At 36.5% G+C, this 25,226-nt stretch overlaps 1 protein-coding gene across 4 annotated transcripts; it reads left to right on the plus strand.

The window, feature by feature from the left end:
- On the plus strand, positions 1-25,170 carry UBA3 (ubiquitin like modifier activating enzyme 3). 4 transcript variants are annotated; one of them, XM_061396433.1, is made up of 18 exons: positions 20-107; positions 293-334; positions 2,159-2,279; positions 3,686-3,766; positions 8,318-8,400; positions 11,593-11,673; positions 15,603-15,646; positions 15,986-16,050; positions 16,356-16,511; positions 17,539-17,641; positions 17,785-17,895; positions 22,514-22,567; positions 23,086-23,122; positions 23,209-23,290; positions 23,636-23,736; positions 23,853-23,916; positions 24,001-24,055; positions 24,389-25,170. In XM_061396433.1, the coding sequence occupies exons 1-18, from the start codon at positions 88-90 to the stop codon at positions 24,475-24,477; spliced, it is 1,389 nt and encodes a 462-aa protein (XP_061252417.1). In that variant the 5' UTR covers positions 20-87; the 3' UTR covers positions 24,478-25,170. The 4 variants fall into 4 exon arrangements, with proteins under 4 accessions (XP_061252418.1, XP_061252419.1, XP_061252417.1 ...); XM_061396432.1 differs by having other exon boundaries at positions 21-107; positions 17,782-17,895; XM_061396434.1 differs by lacking the exon at positions 293-334 and having other exon boundaries at positions 1-107; positions 17,782-17,895.
- Positions 25,171-25,226: the final 56 nt, after the last annotated feature.

A 25,226-nucleotide genomic window follows, 5' to 3' on the forward strand; every position in this document is an offset into this window, starting at 1 on the left:
TCACCGGCCCCTCTTGGCCGGTCCCGCCCCGCCCCGCCCCCTCGCTCCTCCCACCGTGGGGGTGCCTGGGAAGAGGCGGAGAACAATATGGCGGATGGCGAGGAGCCGTAAGTACCCGGGCTCTGCAGGCGCCCCGGGCCGGGCTGGGTTGTGGGAGAGCGCGGCGGTGGGCGGTCGCCGCCTCCACCCGGGGTCCTCCCACCCTCCGCCCCGTCCCCTCGCCCCCCATCCCCTCGCGGCGCCCAATGTGTAGCGTGATGCTGACCCTTCTTTTATTCTCTCTTTCTTTTAGGGAGAAGAAAAGAAGGAGAATAGAGGAGCTGCTGGCTGAGAAGTTAGTGCTGCCGGGAGGCCGGGGCCCTCTCCGGGGGCCCCCGCCTCCCTTCACCCCAGGCCTAGGGGACCAGCCGCAGCGGGCCCGGGGGGCTGGGAGGGGGGGCACCCGGAGCGCAGGCCGCGCGGCCTCATCCCCCGACCCCCGCCCGCAGCCCCAGGGGCCCGGCGGGCCCTCCCGGTCTCTGTCTCGGGCGGGCGCTGGGCCCGGGTACCGCGCTCAGGGTCCGCGCCGGCCCGCCGGGGTGCCTGACCGAAAGGTCTTGCGGAAGGACCCTTGCGCCCCTCTCTTCCTCCATCCCAGATTGTCAGAGCCGAGACTTTGTGAGAAGGGAGTCTTATCAAAACAGATGAAACGGACGATGGGCCGTTTTTTGGCCTTTCGAAAACACTGAGACAATAGTATTTTTGCAAACTTTCGATGAGAACTTAAAGTCTGGTATCGTACTAAGCACTTCAGTCATTTTTGCAAAATCATTGGTTCTGAAAGGAGAGTGTTGCCTCCGGAGAGCTTATATTGTCCATGTATTACACACCTTATTTCATATCAGATGCCTAGTTTTGTGGTAGTGAGACAGGTTTAAACGAAGTGTGTTACACCCCGGGCAGCATCACCTATTTTTTCTTCCTCCTTACTTGGGACAGGAAGAAAGTGCTCTAACAGTGGGCGTGGTGAGTTAGTCATTTCTGTGGCAGTCCCCAGTAGCAGGGCCTTAGGTATCTCAGAAAGTTGAATTTCAATCGCAAGAGGACTTGGAACAAGTTTAGTTTCACATTTCTTCCCACCTTTCATTTCATTCCACTTTTGCTTAAAATGACAGCTACAATTTGAATGTTTACTATATACCACGTATTGTACTAAGGCCTCTATGTGGATTATCTCTATCATTTTGACGTTAAGAAGTAGCTACAGACAAGCTATAGATGAGGTTTATGGCTGTCCAGTAATCTGCTGAAGGTCACAATACTATTAATTGTGGAACCAAATCCAGCTGTGACGTCAAACCCTGTGGTCTTTATTGCTAGGCAATACTTGGTCCGTTTTGTAAAAATTGGATATTACTAAATATGTTTGAAGGTAGAAATTGTGGGGTTGTAGGAAATTTGAAAATTAAAAATAGTTATAAGGAAACCTGAGTCTTGCAATGAATAGAAAACATATTTTGTTAGAAGAGTCCCTCCTTAATAGATTGTATGTTCTAAAAGGTTTATAGATGGTATTGCCTACCTGTGACATAATTATAATCTGAAACATTGCCTGTGTTTAGTGGCAATAGAAGCCACCTTATAGTCCTAAGAGATTCTTTTTTGAAAATTAGGACCTCAGAGAAAAATGTGATGTTTCTCTCATCAGAAATAAGTTATACCTTTCAAACTTGGAAAGGACACATGAGTTATGTTAGATGTCAAGCATTAGGATTCTGGAAGTGGAGGGATTTTTTTGGTTTTTGTATTTTCTTGTAGCTTGTATTTTCTGTTCCAAGGCTCTTTATAGAATAGTTTGGGCAGTTTGCAGTGTTTAGTAAGTTCCAAATGTTTAGAAAGCCCATTTCTCGCTGATAGATCAGTATCCCAAGTTTGATTTTAGGTTATTGTAGGAACCCAGAAACATATTGATTATTTCCTCAATCTGTTCTTACCTTTACATAAACTATATAATAGCAAGAAAACACAATAAAAGCATAAGCGTAACTACATTGAATATTACCCTTTGTATTTGAGAAGGTCTGGTGTGGTTACCTTTTCATTTGGGGAAACCATATTAGTTGTAGGTGTGGCTTTTTCATACTGATCTTTGCAGCTCAATTTACTGTGTTCTGTGCAGAATGGCTGTTGATGGTGGGTGTGGGGACACTGGAGACTGGGAAGGTCGCTGGAACCATGTAAAGAAGTTCCTCGAGCGATCTGGACCCTTCACACACCCTGATTTCGAACCGAGCACTGAAGTGAGAAATGTTTATTTTTAAATAACTCCTCTAATAGTTTTATGTTGCAAATATAATAAGATGCTTCCTTTTTAATTTACTCTTATAATAAAAATACTAATAGAATTGTGTAAGTTATCTTGAAATAGTAAATAGAATATTTGCAACTGATTTTATCTGAATAATATTTGAGTTATTTTCACATTTTTCAAATGTAATATGTTAATTTTTAAGAGTAAAATAACTTCATAACCTCACTTAAAATTATACTTCATTTAAAATTCCAGTTTAAAATTACTTTTGAGACACACCTTTTTAATCCCTGCTATGAAAAATTTAACTTTCATAGAGATACAGATGTGCTTGCTTAAATTTTGAAGTTTATTTGAAATGAGTATCTTTACTTAGAATTGAATATAATTAGTTTTGGAATTGAATATAATTAATTTATATATAATTACTTAGAATTCAATATAATTAATTGCCTATTAAAAAGTATAAAAAATACGTGACTGCTGTATCATAGAGGAGTAGAATTTGGAACTGGTAGTTTTTGACTTAAAGCAAATGTTCAATTAGAGACAACTTGTTTTTTTTATTATGGGATGGGAAATATTCCTTTGCAGTACATTTTTTATCTCCTTTTATGTTGATGAAGAGATACTGTTTTGAAATAGAAGTATTGTGCTGCTCCTGAAGATAAGGTGCAGACTCTTAGGTTTGACTCGTCTTATCTGAATAACCTGAGTAATCTTGGACAAAATTGACAGTCTTCTGTATTTCTTTGGATAATCCAGCATATTTTCTCATGCTTCTGATTTTCTTTTTTTGCGGGGTTGAGGCAGGGAGCTAATAATTTAAGATTCTTGTGTTAAGTGGTTGTTTCAAATCATATTTCTGCTGATAGGCAAAAAATAAGAGTTTTATCTGTTTTTTCTTCCTGCCATCTCCTGTTTTGTAAGTGTAACGAACTGTATGGAAAAGCAGCTGTTATTGTTCTTACCCCTTTTTTTTAAAGACCTCTAGACAGCTTGTGCAGTGCTTGATCTTCAGTTCTTACAATTTTTACACTTTTCTGTTTTTAAGAAGTCAATTAAATAATTGAGTATGATGCTCTCCTTTCAAAGTTAAAAAAAGAGACAACTCTAGGCATGTTTTTTCTTGTTAGAAATAGTAGCTTTTTAAATTTCAACCAATAAAACTCAATTTAGCAACATTAAAGTTGGAACTCTCAGAAATCATTAGGGTTATACAATTTCTGGTTCTACCTTGTTCATAAATTTAAATAATTTACTAATTTCAAAGGCTGCTCTTTATCTTCAGTTGCATTTTTCATGGAAACAGAAACTTTTATAGTTTGTTGCTTTATTGATGGTACTTATGGTTTTTATGAACTAGATTTTAATATGCCTTTTCGTTCTTTACAGTCTCTCCAGTTTTTGTTAGATACATGTAAAGTTCTAGTCATTGGAGCTGGCGGCTTAGGATGTGAGCTCCTGAAAAACCTGGTAATATACATATAAAATATGTACTTTCCTTCTCTATGATAATTAAACCTTTTTCCTTTTCTGTCATTTCTTTATTATGATTGTTAACTGTTTCTCCTGAGCCTTTGTCGGATAAGTTTAGCAGGTCAAATTCCAGATAGTAATTAAAATGATGATGTAACTTAACTTTTTAAACCCTAAAGTCCTTGGCTATAAAGTAATGATTGATAGACATTTTTATTTCTCCTTTCTTCTCTTCTTTTTATCCAGCAAATTTTTGTGTTTCCTCTTGCAAAGTGCTCATTAATTCAGAGAAGTAAATAGCAAAACTGTTAATTCATATTTCACATGTGATTTCAAAGTATTTATTATTTTGTATGTCCCTTGGAATAATCCACTTAGGTGAATAGGACTCATTTTATAGAGAGTAAGACACAGGTTCAGGGATGTTAAATGACAGGTTTTTTCTGGATTATGGTGTTGTGCCTGGAATCTAATCCAGGCCATCAATTTTCAGTCAAGTATTTCACTGAACCATTGTGTCATTACATGATCTAATCATACAGTAATTTTTTTAATAACCATATGGTAGTAGACCCATAAAATATGGGAGAGCTAAACCTTTTTTTTCTAGTTTTGGTCAGTCTGTTTTAAAAGAACATCATTTCAAGAGAGGGTACTATTTAGTGAAGCTATTCCTAGGTATTGGATGGAATCCATAATCTGTGACTTAATTAGTTTCCTTGACTTCTGATAACTACAAAGTAGATCTTTATAAGATTTTATCAGTTTATTTAACAAAAATGGATAGGGGAAGATTGATTTGGAGCTGTTGTATGCTTGCCTTCTGATTAGTATGTGGAAAAGTGGAAATGGTAGAGCATACTCCTTAGAAAATGAAGCAGGTAACAGCCAGATGAAGGATCTAAATAGTCAGCCTTGGGACCTAAATTTAAATATAAATAAGCACATTACTTTTGCTAGGAAACACTAATGTCACTCCTAGTGAGACTGCAAAAACTTAATACACTTCCTGGTACTTAGTGCTATGCTTGGTTCTGTGGGCATTGCAGATCATCATGATGTATGTCCTTAGTGAATTTGAAGTATTCACACAAAATAAATAGCCGTATGTATCATATAGGGCTTACCAGATGGTACAGTGGTAAAGACTCTGCTGGTCAATGTAGGAAATGCAGGAGATGCAGGTTTGATCCCTGGGTTGGGAAGATCCCCTGGAGAAGGAAATGGCAACCCACTCCAGTATTTTGCCTGGAAAATTCCATGGACAGAGGAATCTGGTGGGCTACACTACATTCCATGGGATCACACAGAGTTGGACACGACTGAGTGCACGTGGACACACACACACACACACACACACACACACACACAATGTGCCCTGTGAGAGAGAGAGACACATACACACATGATGTGCCCTATGAGAGAGAGAGAGACACACACACACACACATGATGTGCCCTGTGAGAGAGCGAGACATACACACACACACACACCATGTGCCCTGTAAGAGAGAGAGACACACACACACACAGTGTGCCCTGTGAGAGAGAGACACACACACACACACATGATGTGCCCTGTGAGAGAGAGAGACACACACACACACACACACATGATGTGCCCTGTGAGAGATACACACACACACACACGATGTGCCCTGTGAGAGAGAAAGCAAGACATACACACACACACACACACCTATCATGTGCCCTGTGAGAAAGAGACACACACACACACACACACACGATGTGCCCTGTGAGAGAGAGAGACACACACACACACACACACACACACACACACACACACACAAGATGTGCCCTGTGAGAGAGAGAGAGACACACACACACACACACACACACACACACACACACACGATGTGCCCTGTGAGAGAGACACACACACACACACATGATGTGCCCTGTGAGAGAGAGAGCGAGACATACACACACACACACACACACACCATGTGCCCTGTGAGAAAGAGACACACACACACACATGATGTGCCCTGTGAGTGAGACACACACACACACCATGTGCCCTGTGAGAGAGAGAGAGAGACACACACACACACACACACACACACACGATGTGCCCTGTGATAGGATGCCCAAACAGTACTTTATTAGATACAAATACCCTTGCAGCATAAGAACCAAAGGATTTAGGAAAGATACTGTGGTTTTCATAGGTATTGTATACACAAATCTCCTAAATAGTTAGCTTTTTCCATTTCAGAGCTGTTACTTGGAAATGTGATAGATACCAGTTTAAAATGTAAAGTAATTAGAAGTTAGATCTGAGGAGTAGTCATCAAGCAACTTCAGAAGTGGCTTGTTATTCAATGCATTGTAATAATCTCTTACATAGAAGAAAACTGGGTTTTCAATTTTACCACTTGTTACTTTGCTTGTTTCACACATAGATAACAAGAGATATGCATGCATATTTTTTGAATTAATCGTAAGCCACCAAAGGCTCATTCTAAAATAAAGGACATGACATTAGTATTATTGATAGAGCAAATATTTATTGAACCTCTTTCTCTATATACCAGGTACAGTTTTATATGCTAAAGATATAGCCTTGAACAAAACAGGCGTTTGTATGCTGAGGGCTTTTGTTTTAGTGGAAGGAACAGACAAGTGAACTATGTTGTATGTCAGATGGTAATAAATGCTTAAATGCTATGGAGAAAGGAAGGATGTAATATAGCCTGGCGGGAGGGGAAAGGGTTCACAAAAAAGTGCTATTTGGGCAAAAAGGTCAGCAAGAACATTCTAAGCAGAGGAAGTATCAGGTGCAAAAGCTGTGAAGTGGGAACATAACTGTTATGTTCCAGGAGGACACAGAGGTCATTGTAGCTAAAGCAGAAGTGAGGAAAAGGGGAATTTTCTAGGAGGATGAGATAACAAAATGAGCTTGGAGTGAGTCATGAAAGGCTTGACGTGCTGCTGTAAGAACTTTGCCTTTTACTCCCAGTCAGAAAGTCATTGGAGGAGGTTTAAGTCTGTGAGTTGACTCCATACAACTTTAACGTGGGTCGCTGTGGCTGATGTATTAAGAAAAGTCAAGAGGAAGAACAGAGCAGAAAGCTGAGAGGCTGGTTTGAACGTTGTTGAAGTCGCCTAGGTGAGAGGTGATAGGTAGTCCCTTAGAAGAGGGCAGTCTTACTGGAGGTGGTGAGAGGAGGTTGGATTATGGATGTTTTGAAGATTAAATCAATAGGATTTGCTGGTGGATTGGTGTGGGACATAAGAGGAGTCAAGGCTGACATGATAAGGTTTTTGCTGTGAGCAGCTGGAAAGATGGAGTTGGCTTTCACTGAAGTGAGGGGGGCTGGGTAAAGAACTGATTTGCTGGTTTGGGTCAGCAAGGGTGATTGGCTTTGGTTTTGGAAGCTGTTAAATTTCAGATATTAATATCTGTTAGACGATGGTTTACCTTACAAGATGGTCTGAAATCGCCATAAGTAACCAGAAGTAGTAAGTGCAAGGACGCCCCAAATTCTGGCCAGTAAATGAGGAGGGAAACTCTTGAGTGAGTAGTGAATGGGAAACCATTTTTTAAAAAGTGTTCAAATTCTTGTGAGTGAGGTGACCAGGTGAAAAAAGTGTTTCAAGGAGGTGAAAGGATCCATATACCCTGCCAAATACTTGAGATGGGTCATGTCAGAGAGTAAGAGTTGGTGATGGGAGGTCACTGGTGACTGACAAGTGTGGTTTTCAGTGCAGTGAGAGCTTGTTGACAGCAAGTGCAAGAGAGGAATTTGAGAATGAAAGTATGGACAGCTCTTACTATAAAGAGGGCAGAAAAATGGTGAAATTATTACCAGGTGATTCAATTTGATTACGTAAGTAAACTGACCATGACCAGAGACGCATAATTGAGTCTTGAGACCTGTTTTTTTTTTTTTTTAATCTGCTAGTAAGTTTGAACACCTTGTACTGTTAAACTATGTGGCATTATCATTGAAACACAAGAGTTTTGCTGCTTTTCTCTAGCTCTTTGATTGCTTGCTCTTGATTCTCCTTTTAAGGTATTTCTTCTACATGTCCAGGGTGTATATATATATGTGTGTGTGTGTGTGTGTGTGTGTGTGTGTGTATGTTTATAATCTTACAGTTATTTCTGATTGGCAGCATGCTTACAGTAATATAAATCTTGTAGGAATTACTTTCAACAGTATTCTAGAAAAGAATAGCAACTATAGTTAAGTAGTAAGAATAGTAAAATTAAAATATCTAGCAGCAGCAGCAGCAAAACAAACTTTAACAGATGTGTTTATGGGATTATGAAACAACCATAGAAATTTTGAGTTATTCTCTTTGGGTTATGGATTATTTAAAACTGAGTTCCTACACTTTTTTGACCTTTATAAGAACTCTGAGTTTTATATACCTTGTATGACTCTAACCATTGAATACAATTGTGCAGAACTTATTACTGAGAACTTGTAGATTTAAGACCATTGAAAAGAAATTTAAAAATTACAAATGTGATGAACCTTTTGCTTAATTAGATTTTTTTTTTCTTTTATTTTCACAGGCCTTGTCTGGTTTTAGACAGATTCACGTTATAGACATGGACACTATAGATGTTTCCAATCTGAATAGACAATTTTTATTTAGGTGAGTTTTAATATCCTATTTTAAAATTGTGGTAATCATTCAAATTTGAGTACATTTTCAGTTTAATAAAAAACTGCTGAGAGGATAATGCTAATTTTGTTAAGAACTGTCACTCCTGTCTTAGGTAAATTTTGTAGGAAAATTTTGGGCATTATGGCAAAAATAGTTCTGTAAACAAATATATGTTTTTGTTGATTTTAAAGAAATGTCCAAAAGGTGAATGTGATCTTTGGGATGATTGTGCCTTGAAGACACCGAGTTCCACTCTTTGCCTCCTATTGATTTCATAAAAGAACAGTAAATATATATTAGGCCCTAGTGAGATATATTGGTAGAGACTTACGAGCCAAGACTTGAGGGGTGACTCTGGGGCAGTGAAGTTATGACACAGTTTGAACTTTTTATAGAAGGTGAAATAAGATGGTGAGTTAAGGAGAAAAAACCCAGGAGCAAGTGAAATGGAACAGAGAGGGATAATTACCTTAGGTATAAGTGAAACGCAGTAAACATCTAAGAGCAACTTATGTGGAGTGACTTTAAATTCTAGAAGTAGTCCTTACATGCAGATCTGAGGAAAAGTTCGTTAATGAATAATACTATGTAGTGTTTAGGGACTTGAATGGCTTAGATAAAAGTGTGTATTTGTTACTCAAAGAATTATACGGATGGGCTTCTCTGGTGGCTCAGATGGTAAAGAATCTGCCTGCAATGTGGGAGACCTGGGTTCGATCTCTGGGTTGGAAAGATCCCCTGGAGGAAAGCGTGGCAACCCACTCCAGTATTCTTGCCGGGAGAATCTCCATGGATTGAGAAGCCTGGTGGGCTACAGTCCATGGAATCACAAAGAGTCAGACACGACTGAGGGACTAAGAATGGCACAGAGATAAGGACTTTTTTCTCTCTCTGTAGTGATCATAGAGTACTGACAAAAGGTGCTCAAGTAGTCTGAGCAGGATGCAGGATGAGGTTAGGTAGCAGAAAAGATAAAATTAACTTTGGGAAAGATCTTAAACAGGTTGAAGGGTGGGTTAAACTAAGTCAAGTTAATGAAGTTATTGTAATTGTAGGGTGAACCCTACATTTAACTTTTAAGGTTTTCTTTGTATATTTTTTAAGCCCTTGATATTTCTCTTCTCTTGATAGAAAAAGTATGTGGGCCCTTTCCAGTCGGACAAATATTTAGTGTAGGACTGCTCTTGAAATGACACCACCAAATTGATTGGTTATTGATAATAAGCTATGCCCTTTAATATAGGGCTGAAATAATGATTACAGATCATAGTGACAATGAAGATTTGTGAAGTGCTTAGGATATATTAAGTACTTTCTGAGCTCTTTATCTATACTACTTAATTTAATTTCAGAGCAAACCCCACAATAGGTTCTTGTTTTCCAGGTTAGGCCAAGATACCTTGCAAGGATGATGTGTTGTTGTTGTATAACAGTGCCATTCTTGCAAGGATGATGTGTATGAAAGGCCATTTTACTCAAAATACAGTTTTTTGGAGGAGCAATTGAATCCCCTAATTCTGGGATGGTAAAGTAGCAGTTCCCACAGAAACCATCTTAGAGTTCTTTTTTGGGGATCAATTATGAAAGCACATATAATACACAGTCTGAAAGATTCTTGGAACTATTTTATCTACTCCGTATACCTAAAGAGCTCTGTCTAGGGTAGTTGGATGTAATACTGAAATCAAGTTGCTTGACTTGTGCTAGAGTTTCTTGTAATAACAAGTTTGCACAAAGAATAAAACTCTTACAAGAAGTTTTGAGTCAAAAAAGCATTCTGCCTTATTGGAGAGAAGAAATTTGACCTGTTAAAGCATTTTTTAAAATTCCTATTTTGTTTATTTTTAGCATTTTATTTAGCACCAAAAACATTTTGTGTTGGGATATAGCTGATTAACAGCGTTGTCGTAGTTTCAGGTGAATAGCCAAGGGACTCAGCCATATATAGACATGCTGCTGCTGCTGCTGCTGCTAGGGCGCTTCAGTCATGTCTGACTCTGTGCGACCCCATAGACGGCAGCCCACCAGGCTCCCCCATCCCTGGGATTCTCCAGGCAAGAACACTGGAGTGGGTTGCCATTTCCTTCTCCAATGCATGAAAGTGGAAAGTGAAAGTGAAGTTGCTCAGTCGTGTCCGACTCTTAGCGACCCCATGGACTGCAGCCTTCCAGGCTCCTCCATCCATGAGATTTTCTAGGCAAGAGTACTGGAGTGGGGTGCCATTGCCTTCTCCGATACATGTTAAAAATTCCAATTTTAAATAAAAAACGATTTCTAATGTGCACAGTGACTGTTTAATTTTCATTTATTTTTCAAGTGTTTACTCTGTGCTTAGCTAGGAAGGAGTACAAAGAGATAAGAGTATGGTAACTTTCTTCGTTGTTCATAGTCTGGTAGTTATGATGGACCTATGTATATAACCAAAAATCATGTTGTGAAAAAGTAGTAATGAAGTGCTTATTATGTATACCTGAGGGAGTGATTTATTCCCATGGAAGAATGAGAAAATATTAGGAAAGAAAAATATCATTCATACTGAGATTAGAAGAGAAAACTCATGTCCTGTCTTGTCTGTAACTGTGGTTATTATCTAGGAGTAACCTTTTGAGGTCTTTTATTTTTACCTTCTTGAAGATAGTGGTAACATTTGTAGTTCTAGATACTGCCTTTGGAATTATTCCTTCAAAAAACATAGTTATGGCTGCTTATGGGATTCAGCATTTACTAGTTAATTAGCATACATGGGAAGAAGGGGAAGAATGTATATGAACATTCTTGCATCTTTAGGATCCCTTGATTATTTTTCTGCCAAGACCTGCATAGTAACACCTTGAAGTTCTGGGATTCAGGGCAAAGACATGGAAATCTATGGATCTGGGATACTTTTTTCCGTCTGGGAAACATGCTGTTGTTACACTTTAACTTAAAAAAATTCATGTTTTCACTGAAATACTTAATTAGACTTGTTAGTACTTAAAAATACTTAATTTGGAATATCAACAAGGGTTTACATTTAGTGTTGAATGACTCATTATTCACCAGAAATACTTAGGTAAAAATATTCCTTCTAAATAGCCTCTAGATAAATTCACTGTGGATATTTTTATGTGTGAAAGTAGATTATGTAGATAACCTAGATTTATATCATGAATAATAATTTAAATATAATTTTTTCTGTAGGCCTAAAGATGTTGGAAGACCTAAGGCTGAAGTTGCTGCAGAATTTCTAAATGACAGAATTCCTAATTGCAATGTAGTTCCGTATCCTTTTGACAAATAAGTTACTCAATACTTAACTATTTGAAGCTTATTATTTTTATTATTATACAAGAGATGTTTAACACAGAGAATACAGATAGGCAGAAAAAAGCAGCAGCAGCAGTAAGCTTATTACTGACATATCTTTTGGTAACACTTTGTTTTAATGTCCTTTCAATCTTTTCTTTTCAGGTTATATAAAATGTTTTTTGCCCTAAATTAAACTTAGGTAGCAAGTACCTTCATTTATTTGCCTATTGTCTTTAATTTAAATTTCAATTGCATATGTCCTCGACTAGACTCTTAAGTTTGTAGGCTGGATACTGGTAATCTTTGTATCGCCTTACCATAGCAGGCAAAGTAAAGAGTCAGTATATTATTAATCAAATGGAAAGTGTGTCAGAATAAATATATTTTTATAAGAAACATGTTTTAAAAAAGGATTATTCACACTTTGTTGATTCCCATACCTTTAGATCCAGGGAACTTTTAGTATTTTATAGAAACTTAGGAAATGGGATTTGTTATGTTGGAAATACCACAAGATACAAAAGTTGACATACACAAATACTAGCAGTGAACACATGGAAACTGAAATTTAAACTACAGTGCCATTTATAACCACTCAAAGGAGAAATCTAACAAAATAAGTACGGGTCTTGTATGCTGAATATTGCAAAATGCAAATGAAAGAAATCAAAAGTGATCTAAATAATGGAATGATAGTGTTCAAGAACTGGATGATTCAACATAGTAAAGTTGTCACTTAGCCCCAGATTTGTGTACAATTTGTATACAAGTTTCTATCAAAATTCCTGCAAACTTTTCTGTTGCTCCAAACAGGATTATTCTAAAATGGATAGAGCTAAGGATTATCTAAGACAATACTGTGAAAGAATAAAGTTGGAGGAATCACTGGCCAATTTCAAGAGTTGTTATCCAAGTACAATAATCAAGACTGTGGTGTTGCCAAGGAGAGAGTATAGACACAGATCAGCAGGACAGAATAGAGAAACCAGAAATAGCCACATGCAAGTATGCCCAATTTATACTTGACAGAGGTGTAAAAACAATTCTCTCTGGGAAGGACCATCTCTTCAGTAAATTGTGGTAGCAAAAAAAAAAAAAAAGCATCTCAAAACTCAAATTACAAAAATAAACTCAAGATAGATCATAGGTTAAGTATAAAATGTAAACCTGTAAACTTTGGAAGATAAGAAATAGCTTTGGGATGTAGGGTTTGATAAAAATCCATAGACCACATCAAAAGAATAATCCATAAAAGGAAAAAAAATGGTAAATTGAGTGTCATCAAAATTAAAAACTTGTGCTCTCTGAAGGATCCTGTTAGGATGACAAGATAAGCTACACACTAGGAGATACTTATGAAGTAGGTATCTGACAAAGGATTCATCAAGAATATATAAGGAACTCTCATAACAGTAAAAAGCAGTTAGAAAATGGACCAAAAATATGAAGGGATATTTCACTAAAGAAAATAGTAAAAAGCTCATGATAAGATATTCAGTATCACTAGCTTTAAGGGAGATCCAGCTTATGATCACAGTGAGATTACTACACACCTTTTAGGATAGCTGACATAAAAATAGTAGTGAATGTTTGCAAAGATACAGGAAAACTGGAAGTGTAAAATGATAGTCATCTGGAAAATAGTTTGGCTATTTTTAAAAAATTTGAATATATACTTTCCATACAACTCAGCAGTTTCATTCCTGGGCATTTACCTACCACCTGTATAAAAACTTATTCTCCAATGTTCGTAGCTTTATTTGCAAGTAGCCAAAAACTGGCAACAACTCAAACATCCATCAGTAGCTGAATTGTTAACCTGTATTACAGTTATACTGTGTATACAATATACAATTATTGTACTCAGTACAATAATACTGAGCAATAAAAAACTAACTAATGAGGTGCAGCTTGGATGGATATCAAGAGTATTATGCTAAATGAAAAGTGCTGGTCTCAAAAGATCATATACTGTATGATTGCATATAACTTTCAGATACCAAAATTACAGAGATGGAGAGCACATTAGTGATTGCCAGGGATTTGGCATGTTGGAGGGGACAGATGTGACTGTAAAGGGGCAGCTGCTGCTGCTGAGTCACTTCAGTCGTGTCCGACTCTGTGTGACCCCATAGACGGCAGCCCACCAGGCTCCCCCGTCCCTGGGATTCTCTAGGCAAGAACACTGGAGTGGGTTGCCATTTCCTTCTCCAATGCATGAAAGTGAAAAGTGAAAGGGAAGTCGCTCAGTCGTGTCTGACTCTTCGAGACCCCATGGACTGCAGCCCACCAGGCTCGTCCGTCCATGGGATTTTCCAGGCATGAGTACTGGAGTGGGGTGCCATCGCCTTCTCCGAAAGGGGCAGCAGGAGGGAGATATTTGTGGTGCTGTAAGAGTTGCGCATCTTAATTGTAGTTACACAGATCTACATGTATTTAAATGACAGAACTTAACACACACATTGTACCAGTGTCACATTTGTAATTTTGCTGTGGTACTGGAGTTTATATGATGTAACCCCTAGGGGAAACGGCATGAAAGAAATACGGGACACTGTGTACTGTCTTTGCAAAAATAAAAAGTTTAAACATGCAAATGCATGTCCTTATAGGGAGAAAGAGAAAAAAAGAGTGTGTACACTCTTTTGTCTGTCTCCCTTGTTTAGATCTGGGGAACTTTGGGTATTTTGTAGAAATCCAGGAGATGGCATTTCTTGGTCTGGCTCCTGGGTCTCCTATTTTTGTTCCGCTAATGTTTGCTCAGGTTCTCTTTTGACTTCGTTTTCTAGCATACCTCTCGTTTGCCTGGTATTCAAAAGGAATAAGGGTGTTGGTGGGTGAGGGCTAGAATTGAACATATTTCTTTATTTGTAGGCCAGAATAATAATAATAAAAAAATCTAGAGCACACATACTATGTATTGTCCCTCTTTTCCATTTTGGTTTTAAAGCCTGCAATGGATGATTTGTTTTAGGGGAGTGTAATTTATGTGTTACTAAATGAAATTGCTCCATTAGAAACAATTAAAAAAAATGTTTTTTTGCATACTGTTTTTTTTGTGTACTGTTCAGATGTTAAGTACTATGATTCACACTCCTAGCTGGTTTTGAGTGGTGTTCTCTTGGCACCCTCCAGGCTGGGGAAAGCCTGCTTATATGGTCAGGTTGGGTAGAAAGAGAGAGACTTGAAGAACTGAGTTTAGTGAGAAAGGAAGAAAATTCACCCTTCCCCCCAACAAGGGGGAAAAATCAATAACAAATCATTAGCACCTGAAAAAGCTATTGGAAACATCTGTGTTTTCTAAAAATTAGTTTTGCAGTAACTTTTTTTTAAATTGCCTATGTCTGACATATAAAACTAAAAATTTAAGGTGTACAGTGTATTAATCTGTGCAGTAGGTTAACTCCTAGAATTCGAATCCCCTTTGTAAGTGGGAACTATAGCATACCCGTTCCCTTCACTAAACAAATTTTTATTGCCTCTGCTTGATGCTGATGGGTGAAGACACACATTCTATTTTCCCAGAGTTTATGGTTTTACATAAGAATTGCAGCAGAGTAGAAAGTATATGGGGGGTCGCACAGAGTCAGATACGACTGAAGCGACTTAGCAGTAGCAGTACCAGCAGAAAGTATAACAGAGATACAGTTATACTGATATGGAAGCTTGGGGATGAGAGAAACTATTCTATGTCATTAGGGGAGAGGAGTGTTTAGAAAACAGTTTTTTTAGGAGGTAGGATTGTTTTCATTTTATCGGATTCCTTGAATTCCATTGCTTTGAACACTAATGACTTATGTCTTGTTTTAAATATACATTTATAATTTGATCCTGTGGCATTGTTGAATTCATCTTACAAATTAAAAATTTTTAGCAGCTTAAGTTCCTTTACTTATACTCAGACATTTCAACAAGATTCAGGATTTTAACGACACTTTCTATCGACGTAAGTTTTCCACTCGAAATTCAATTCTCACTAAATTTTTGTATTTTTTAGTTGCTCTTTACAGATGGCTAGCTATTTGATTGCTATTTCTTTATTTGCTTTCATTTCTTGGTGTTGGCTTTTCAGGAATATTGTTGACTGAAAGGATGGCAAACTTTTAAAATTCTTAGTTGGCACCATTAGCTGCGTTTTTATATGCTGTTCTGAGTAAGGAATACTCAAGGATTGGAAGCTGTATGTTTATTTTATAATGAAAAATGTTTTTTGTTTCTTAGAAATTGTGAATCATTTTGTGTGGCTGCATTTTTAAAAACTCAACTTGCATTTTTTTTCTTGTAGAATTTCATATAATTGTATGTGGACTGGACTCCATCATAGCCAGAAGATGGATAAATGGCATGCTGGTAAAAACTTAGTGTTTTTACAGTTCTCTGAAGTTCTTCCTGCTGCTCTTAACATACTAAAAATGAGACTTTGTGTCATATTTTTGAAAAATCAGGGTTTATTCAATTTTCAGTAATAGATGTAGTTCATTGTTTATTGCCAGTCATTAATTTGCAGGTTTGGATGTAAACTGCTACTAATGTAATCCCTTGTTTGGTGTATTAGTATTTAGTAATGTGATTGACTTTTAGAATTGTTGAAAGCATTCTCCCTTTTTGAATTCTTATCCCCCTCTCCTTTTAAACCCTTGAAACAATTTTCCTAGATATCTCTTCTAAATTATGAAGATGGTGTATTAGATCCAAGCTCCATTGTCCCTTTGATAGATGGGGGGACAGAAGGTTTTAAAGGAAATGCCCGGGTGATTCTGCCTGGAATGACTGCTTGTATTGAATGCACGCTGGAACTATATCCACCACAGGTAATCACAAAAGCACCCCGCATCTGTTTGATAGTATCTTGGGGTGAAATAAGGGTTGCATTATTAAGATTAGTCAATATTGAGGATTTTTACTTAGGAATAACCATATTTTAAAAGGCATGCTAAGAAGAATGGTGATGAAATACGAAATTTTGCTCTATTTAAGGAAAGATACAGACATAATGTATCTTCCCTGATGGCTCAGTGGTAAAGAATCTGCATGCAGTGCAGGAGACTTGGGTTTCATCCCTTGGTCCGGGAAGATCCGCTGGAGAAAGAAATGGCAACCTACTCCAGTATTGCCAGAAAAACTCCATGGACAGAGGAACCTGGTGGGCTCTAGTCCATGGGGTTGCAAGAATTGAAAACGGTTGAGTGACTGAGCACACATATACATAGACTCAATATCATCATTTTGATACTGTTCTGTTCTCATAATTCATTTCTATTAGTTTTTTATTTAGAGAGTAAGGATCAAGGGATCAGTTAGAAAGTTATATGTTGGGATAGAGCTGTAATTTGTTTTGTTTAGTTTTTGCCTGTGTTTCAGGTATATAAAGACACCAGAGATGAGAATGATATTTCCAAAGATGAAGCTCTTTAATCTGCATTTCCACTTGAAAGGGCATTTAGAAGTCTGATTTATGAATAATTTTATTAGTTTTTATTTGAAATTTATTTGTTTTGGTTAATTTTATATCTTCAAGTTTAAATCTTAAACATAATAGGGTACTCATATTTGAGAATTTATTCACTCCTATTCTTCCCATGTTCTAACAAAGCTTAACTTTATATGTTTTTTTAAGTGTAGGGCAAACCTATTTTTTTAGGGAGATCAACCTAAGTGAAGTGACTTAGATCAGCTGTGTTAATTTCAGAAGCATTCTTAATAGTATTAAATATTTTGTTTCTGTAAATGGAAGGCTAATATGAATTATAAGAAACTTTACAAACTAGATCATAACTAGAAGTTACATTTTAAAATATTTATTTAAAATCCACTAAAAAAGGCAAACTGTGTTTTTAGGTTAATTTTCCCATGTGCACCATTGCGTCTATGCCCAGGCTACCAGAACACTGTATTGAGTATGTCAGGATATTGCAGTGGCCTAAGGAGCAGCCTTTTGGAGGTAATAAACCTAATTTCCTAATTCAGAATTACATAAGGTACTTGTCTATATTATTTATTTGGACATTTACCTTAAAAATAAGTTGATTTATGTGTACATGTTTCTGTCTTCCATTCCTTTTTTCCCCTCTTTCCTGACAGAAGGGGTTCCATTAGATGGTGATGACCCTGATCATATTCAGTGGATTTTCCAAAAAGCCCTGGAAAGAGCATCACAATATAATATTAGAGGTGTTACATATAGACTCACTCAAGGTAAGTTAGTGAATTTTCATTAATAACGATCTTAAGATGGTCCCTTTTTCAGAGGATGTGATGCTTTGGGCGAAATAATTGATAAGTGATTTCAGATAATACTATCCCTTTGTGATTCAGTAAAGGTGCTCTGGAAATAACCATTTCCAGCTGCCCCAAATTTGTTAGAAGGAAACTGAGTTTACTAGAATTATAGCACTTTTTAACTTGGAGAAATTTAATCATTGAATCTTACTTACTTAGGCTTGGAGGAGTCCCTGAGTCATCCAGGGCAAGCCATTCTTTCACTTTATATCTTTTGCTGAAAGAGCAGCTTATCCATTTCTGGGGCAGTCATTTCACATTTGGACAGTATTGTGAAGACAGTTCTTCTATGTATTGAAGAAAAATCTCCATCTTTTTCGTGTGGGCTGGATATTGTCCCAGTATGCCATATGCTTATGCCATATGTAAATTTAATTCTCTTTGAAGTAATAGACCTTAACATATTGAACCCTCCAAATTGTTATCACTCCCATCAACCTTGCTAGTTCCTTTAACCCATCAACATGTTTCCATGACTCAAATTCCCATCATGCTATTTTCTTCTAACCATATTTCAGTTATCCATACTTTTCTGAACTATCCAGGTGAGAATGCAATGCTCTAGGATGAGTCTTAGGATACACTTCTGAGCATTGATGCAGTTTTAGAGGAGGCCAGGGTTTTGTATTGTTTGTTTGTGGTTTACATTGATGCTATACTTTTGATTCCTTCAGGTTACTGTCTGCTAAAATCTGGAAGTTTTTTTCACATATGCAATTGCTAAGCCATATCCCACTGCTACAGATTTGGCAGTTTTGGGGGATGGCATTTTTTTTTTCCTTTATATTCAAGTATAGGTCCTTTTAAGTTTATTCTTAAACTCATCCTGCTGTTTGTATATATATGTATTAGGTTGGTGCAAATGTAATTACAGTTTTGAACTGTGAATTTTAAATCATTATAACTAGGCTCGAACACATCTTTATTAATCAAAATAGGAACCATTATTAATCAACACATTTTTGCCAATGAAAAATAAGTTTGTTTATTCCTATAGTATAAAAATCCATGCTTGGGGATTTGACGAACTCTTGGAAAGTGTTTTCTGCTGCCTGCTGGTTGTGGAAGCATTTTCCCTGCAGAAAGTTGTCAAGATGCTTGAAGAAGTGGTAGTCAGTTGGCGAGAGATCAGGTGAATATGGCAGATGTGGTGAAACTTCGTACCCCAGTTCGTTCAACTTTTGAAGTGTTGGTTGTGTGATATGTAGTCGAATGTCATGGAGAAAAATTGGGCCCTTTCTGTTGACCAATGCTGGCTATAGACGCAGTTTTCAGTGCATCTCATTGATTTGCTGAGTATATGTCTCAGTAATGGTTTCACTGGGATTCTGTAGTGGATCAGATGGGCAGCAGACCCCCAATAGTGACCATGACCTTTTTTTTGGTGTGAGTTTGGCTTTGGAAAGTGCTTTGGAGCTTCGTCTCAGGGCAGCCACTGAGTTGGTTGTCACTGGTTGTTGTATAAAATCCACTTTTTGTTGTACATCACAATCCCATTGAGAAATGGTTCATTGTTGTGTAGAATAAGAGAAGATAATGCTTCAAAATGATGGTATTTTTGATTTCCAGTTAGTTCTTGAGGCACCCACTTATTGAGCCTTTTTACCTTTCCAGTTTGCTTCAAATGCCAAATGACCATAGAATGGTTGACATTGAGTTCTTTGGCAGTTTCTCATGTGGTTGTAAGAGGCTTAGCTTCGTTGATGGCTCTCAATTGTCATTGTCAACTTCCAATGGTTGGCAATGATGCGCCTCATCTTCAAGGCTCTTGTCGCCTTTGCAGAACTTCTTGAACCACCACTGCGCTGTATCTTCGTTAGCAGTTCCTGGGTCAAATGTATTGATGTTGTGAGTTGTCTCCGCTGCTTTATGGTTCATTTTGAACTCAAATAAGAAAACTGCTCTTATTTGCTTTTGGTCTAACATCATTTCCATAGTCTAAAATGAATAGAAAATAAACAGCAAGTAATAAGTCATTTAGTAAAAAAACGTAAAGTGAGAAATGCACATTAAAATGATGTATAACATACTCACATTTATTGAGAGTGTATTCCAACATCAAATGGCAGATTTCAACACTGCAAAACCAGTTACTTTTGCACCAACCTAATATGTTCTTTATGCCTGTCAACTTAATGTATTCTTTTTAGCTTCATATCACTTGTTTTGATAGTATCTTTTATCTCTTTTCCAAATACTTAAAAATTTTAACTAGACTAAAGTGGCTGAGAACAGATAAAACTGAATCATGCTTCTGGTCAGGACCTTTTTAGATTTATTCCCTTCTGTTGATCATATGTTCTTGAGTACTTCATGTTTCTGTATCTTGTTCACAAGGATGTCATGAAAGACCTTTCCAGATGATCTATTGAGGCTTATCTTCCACATTCCCTTGGCTCCAAAGCTAGTAGTCATGGTAACTAAATGAGGTAGTCTTGTGACTTGTCTCAGTAACAATCCGAACACTGAGTTTTAGTGACTAATGTTTCTTAATGTATCTACTCATAGTTCACCTTTCCAAGAATTTTGTCCAAGATGATTAAGCTCACCAGAAAGAGCTTTGTCTTTTTGAAAATCTGCCATTTCTCTCCTGTAATTATTTCCTTATGTTTACTGATGTTTTAGTACTGTCATTTGAAAATTCTGTTCTTACACACTACTTGTTGCATTTGTACACTCATTGTTCTAACCTGCTTTGTGTTCCTGGAGGACACCAAGCATGATCCCACCTTAGAACTTTAATAACTCTTGATCCTTACGCCTGGAATACTCTTCCTTAGATTCCCCTCAGGGTTGGTTGCCTGTCCCTCAGGTATCAACTTAACGATTTCCTGATCATACCAACTGATAATGACTTATAAACCATTCACTATTTTACCTTTTTATAATTGCTCAGAATTCACATAGCCTTGTTTTCCTATATGAAGAATATTTCATCCTTACACTCTGATTCATCCCTGTTCTGGGACCTTTGCCCCTGCCATGTACACAATTGCACTTTCCCCAGGTCATTGCATGAATGGGTCTTTTTCATGGTTTAGATTTCTATTCAAATGATCACCTCCCCAAGGAGACGGTCTAATGGACTCCTCCATCACTGTAAGATATTTTTTTTTACTGCTCCTCTATACAGCACCTAGAATGGTATCTGGCATATAATCCACATTTATTTGCTGATTGTTTGAATTAACAAATGAATTCCGTTTGTCCTGATCAGGAAGTGCAAACTCATTTCTGTGTGTAGTCTTATTTATCCTTCCATACTTTTAGCAAGGCTTGGTGTATAGTTCTTAGCTTGATGTTTGAGGGCCTTGACTAAGAGTAGAGAAGCCAAATTGGAAGTGGAATCCAGATTTTTTGAGGGCTAAGAGATGTCCAGTCTTTTATTGGGCAGTGTGTCTTCAGCTTCTCACTGTTTGTGACAACCTGTTTCTCCTTCCACTACATCCTGCTCTTTGTGGTTCACTGGAGAGCTTCCAGGAATCGCCAGGAGGTTAGCTCCTCCCTATTTCCTCTTTTCTGAAATTGCACATAATGGTCAGATGGTCAGAATTAATTTTTTAAAACAGCTTTCCAGCTCCTTAACTATCTTCCTTTCACATCTTCTTAGATATTTGCCTTTTTTCTTAAGTTTGTAAAACCTGACCTGCCAACACCTAGTATCTTGGAAACACATCTTTCAGGGCTCTCTCACAGTCTGAGATAATATAGCTACTTTTATCAGAATTTTTGTTTTCTAAAATGAACAGTACAAATATAGTTACAGAATATTTATTTTGTACCTAAAAAATGATTTTAGGTGGGGCTTTGGTCATTCCTAATCTGTGGATACTAATATGAAAAAAGTGGGGTAGAAATAGAGAACTGTGTTTAATATTTTGTATAGTCCATGTTGTAGAGTGAAACAAAGTGTTTAGGGGCAGTTTTTCTGTTTGTCTTAAATTTTTGTGAATAGAATGGCTAAAACTAATAGATGAAGAAAAACTAGTTAGCTCTTACTCCTCATACTTTACTCAAACCTTACTGAGGATAGTATAGTATACTGTATCAGTTAAGACTATGTACATTAGGGCAGATCTGGGTTCATATATCACCCCTATCTCTTACAACATGTATAGCTGTGGATCTTGTTCATTTCTCGCAACCTTATTTTCCTTATCTTCAAACTCAGAGTAATAAGACTAACATGATGTTATGCAAATTCATTGAAATTTTATTTAATCTTCATACTCTTGGAGCAAAATAAACACCCGAATATTTAGGAGTTATTAATATATGATTGTCACATCTTTATATGAAACAGTGTGAAGAATTATCTTTCCTACTATAACTTAGGATTCTGAACATGCTGTTAATACAAAATAATGTGAGTGCGAAAGAAGATTGTTTCATGGTTAAACTTAAGTCTATTTTCTGACCTAAAAGCCTGAAAAATCAAGTAATGGACATGATATTTAATAATAATCGTTGTCTAATTTAAGATACCTACTTTTTAAAAAAAGGAATAACCATATTTTAATTAATATATTTTTAGGAGTAGTAAAACGAATCATTCCTGCAGTAGCGTCCACAAATGCAGTCATTGCAGGTGAGGAAAAATGGCCACTACTTAATTTTATTTCCTTCCCTTCAGATTTTCAGTACCTAAGTTGGTATTTCTGCAGCTACATGATCTCAGAAAACTAGTGTTTTGGGGATTTGATTATCTTCTTGGGTGGATGGTTGTATAATTAAGCTGCCCCCAAAACCACAAGTTACTGGACCTTGTATATATCTCATCTTACATTATTTCATACATAAAATGCTCTATAATAAGACATTTTAGTGCCATTTCTTTTTAATCAGTATAACAGGCTACTCAATCTGAAGAAGAGGGAAGAAAACTTGTAATGTTACTTTAAAATGTTACTTTATCATTTGGATTATACAAAACAAATATAAAATGTTATATTTTCAGTTTTTAAAAATAATAGTGTTTTTGTATGTATTTTTCTATTTGTAATCAATAGCTTTGTAAATTTATCTGTTCTGATTTATAACTAACTTCTGTTTTTAAATGTCTAATTTTCATTGAGTTAAAGCATCTTTATTTTCTTTCCTCTTTAGCTGTGTGTGCCACTGAGGTTTTTAAAATAGCCACAAGGTAATGAGTTTCATTTTTAGTATGTATGTAAGTCTGTGTTTTGATCTGGCTCAGTTATATAAAAATGAACACTTTTTTCATTACAGCGCATATATTCCCCTTAATAATTACTTGGTTTTCAACGATGTAGATGGACTGTACACGTACACATTTGAAGCAGAGAGAAAGGTTAGTAGTAGTATACTAATGAAAGCTTTTTTGATTATGCATACTTTGATTTTTAAATATTAATTACTAGTTGGAAATGCGAATGAAATTTCCCACACCCTTTGTGAGTATTTTCTGACTTCCAGAACCCTATTTACTATATGTCTTTTGTAATACAGCCTAAAATAAATACTGTGTAGTGAAATAATTTAGGAAAAATGGCCCGTTGGGAAAAGCAGGTTTAAAATATAAAAATTTGTTCATAGGAAATGAAAAACTGATGATAAAACAACTTGATTTTTATTTCATCATTATAATTACACTGTTATTGATACATGTGTCACCGTGATTTGTGTTTATGTCTAGGAAAACTGCCCAGCTTGCAGTCAGCTTCCTCAAAACATTCAGTTTTCTCCATCAGCTAAACTGCAGGAGGTTTTGGATTATCTAACCAATAGTGCTTCTCTGTAAGTGTTCAGGACTTTTGTTATGTTGTAGAAAAAAATGTGTGATTTTAAAACTTTAAAAACTAGAATTGTTTTTTTTGAAAAATGATTCTGATTTTTTTTTTCTTACAATTTAGGCAGATGAAATCTCCAGCTATCACAGCCACATTAGAGGGCAAAAATAGAACACTTTACTTACAGGTGATCAGTGTTCAGTCACCTCCCCCCCCAAATTAAATTAAAAGTTTAATTTCACTTAATGTACTTTACATTATTGTTTTCTAGTCAGTAACCTCTATTGAAGAACGAACAAGGCCAAATCTCTCCAAGACATTGAAAGGTATTTTAAATGAGTGTATTTACTAATGCTAATCAATTTCTTCTGTTTTTTTTTTCAGTAAAAGTAATAAAGGCCTATTTTAGATTTCCTCTTAATGCTTTTGAATGGTAATACCATTCTAATTAATTATATCTTAAGAAACATTAATAGAATTAATTGATCTTTGAGTAGAGTTAAAAAATCTGTGTGAAATCAAATATAATATTACCTTGATTAAAGACAACTGGATTTTGATGTTTGTTCAGACCATACTTTGCTATAGTTTGTGAATGTGTTATCTCTTTTCTTGAGATGTTTTTTTTGCTTGGGTTAATTTAGCTTTTTTTCTTTTAGAATTAGGACTCGTTGATGGGCAAGAACTGGCAGTTGCTGATGTCACCACACCACAGACTGTACTATTCAAACTTCATTTTACTTCTTAAGGAAAATAAATCTGCACTTAATAGAAAACTCATGAAAATATTATACTTTGTGGATGCTAAGAAATATAACTGATGTCATTTTTAGCATTAATGTTGCTGGAATTTGACTTTTTAAAATATGAGCCACTTTTTTAACTTTATACCTTTCCCTTGAAGACAAAATTTTGGGGTTGGTGCTTGTGAGCATTTTCATTAGTAATACGGAAAATGGTGCCTGGGGAGGGAGATTAATGAGCAAATATATTGCTTCTTTTAGAGGAGGAGACAAATACCCTCTTGTATGAGAATTTGGATATGGTCAAAGAATGCATTCTTCAGTTTTCATTTGAGCACCCACTATACAAAAAGATGTCCCTTAAAAAAAATAAGAAAATTAAGTTTTAAATAACATTAAATACTGACATCTAGAGCATATGTTCAACATAGCCTACTTCTTGCTTGATTTAATATTAATTGTGGCTGTCCAAATGAATATTATTGCAAAATTACCTTGTCCATAATAATTTGTAAATGGTATATAGCTGAACACCTGTGCATGGAAATAGGAAATATTTTCATGTGTTTACCTTCAGTGCCATAGAGGCCAATATGCACATTAAAGCCAAGACATGGATGTTTAAAAGAATTTAATGTTTAAACCATTACCACTGATGCTTTCACATTATTTATTAATAAAAATCATATATTGTCTAATTTTCTCACTGAAATTTTAAAAATATATTTAGTAAGTAGTTCTGTACTGATGTAGA

The sequence above is a fragment of the Bos javanicus genome, chromosome 22 (assembly GCF_032452875.1).
Source record: "Bos javanicus breed banteng chromosome 22, ARS-OSU_banteng_1.0, whole genome shotgun sequence".
NCBI classification, from domain to species: Eukaryota; Metazoa; Chordata; class Mammalia; order Artiodactyla; family Bovidae; genus Bos; species Bos javanicus.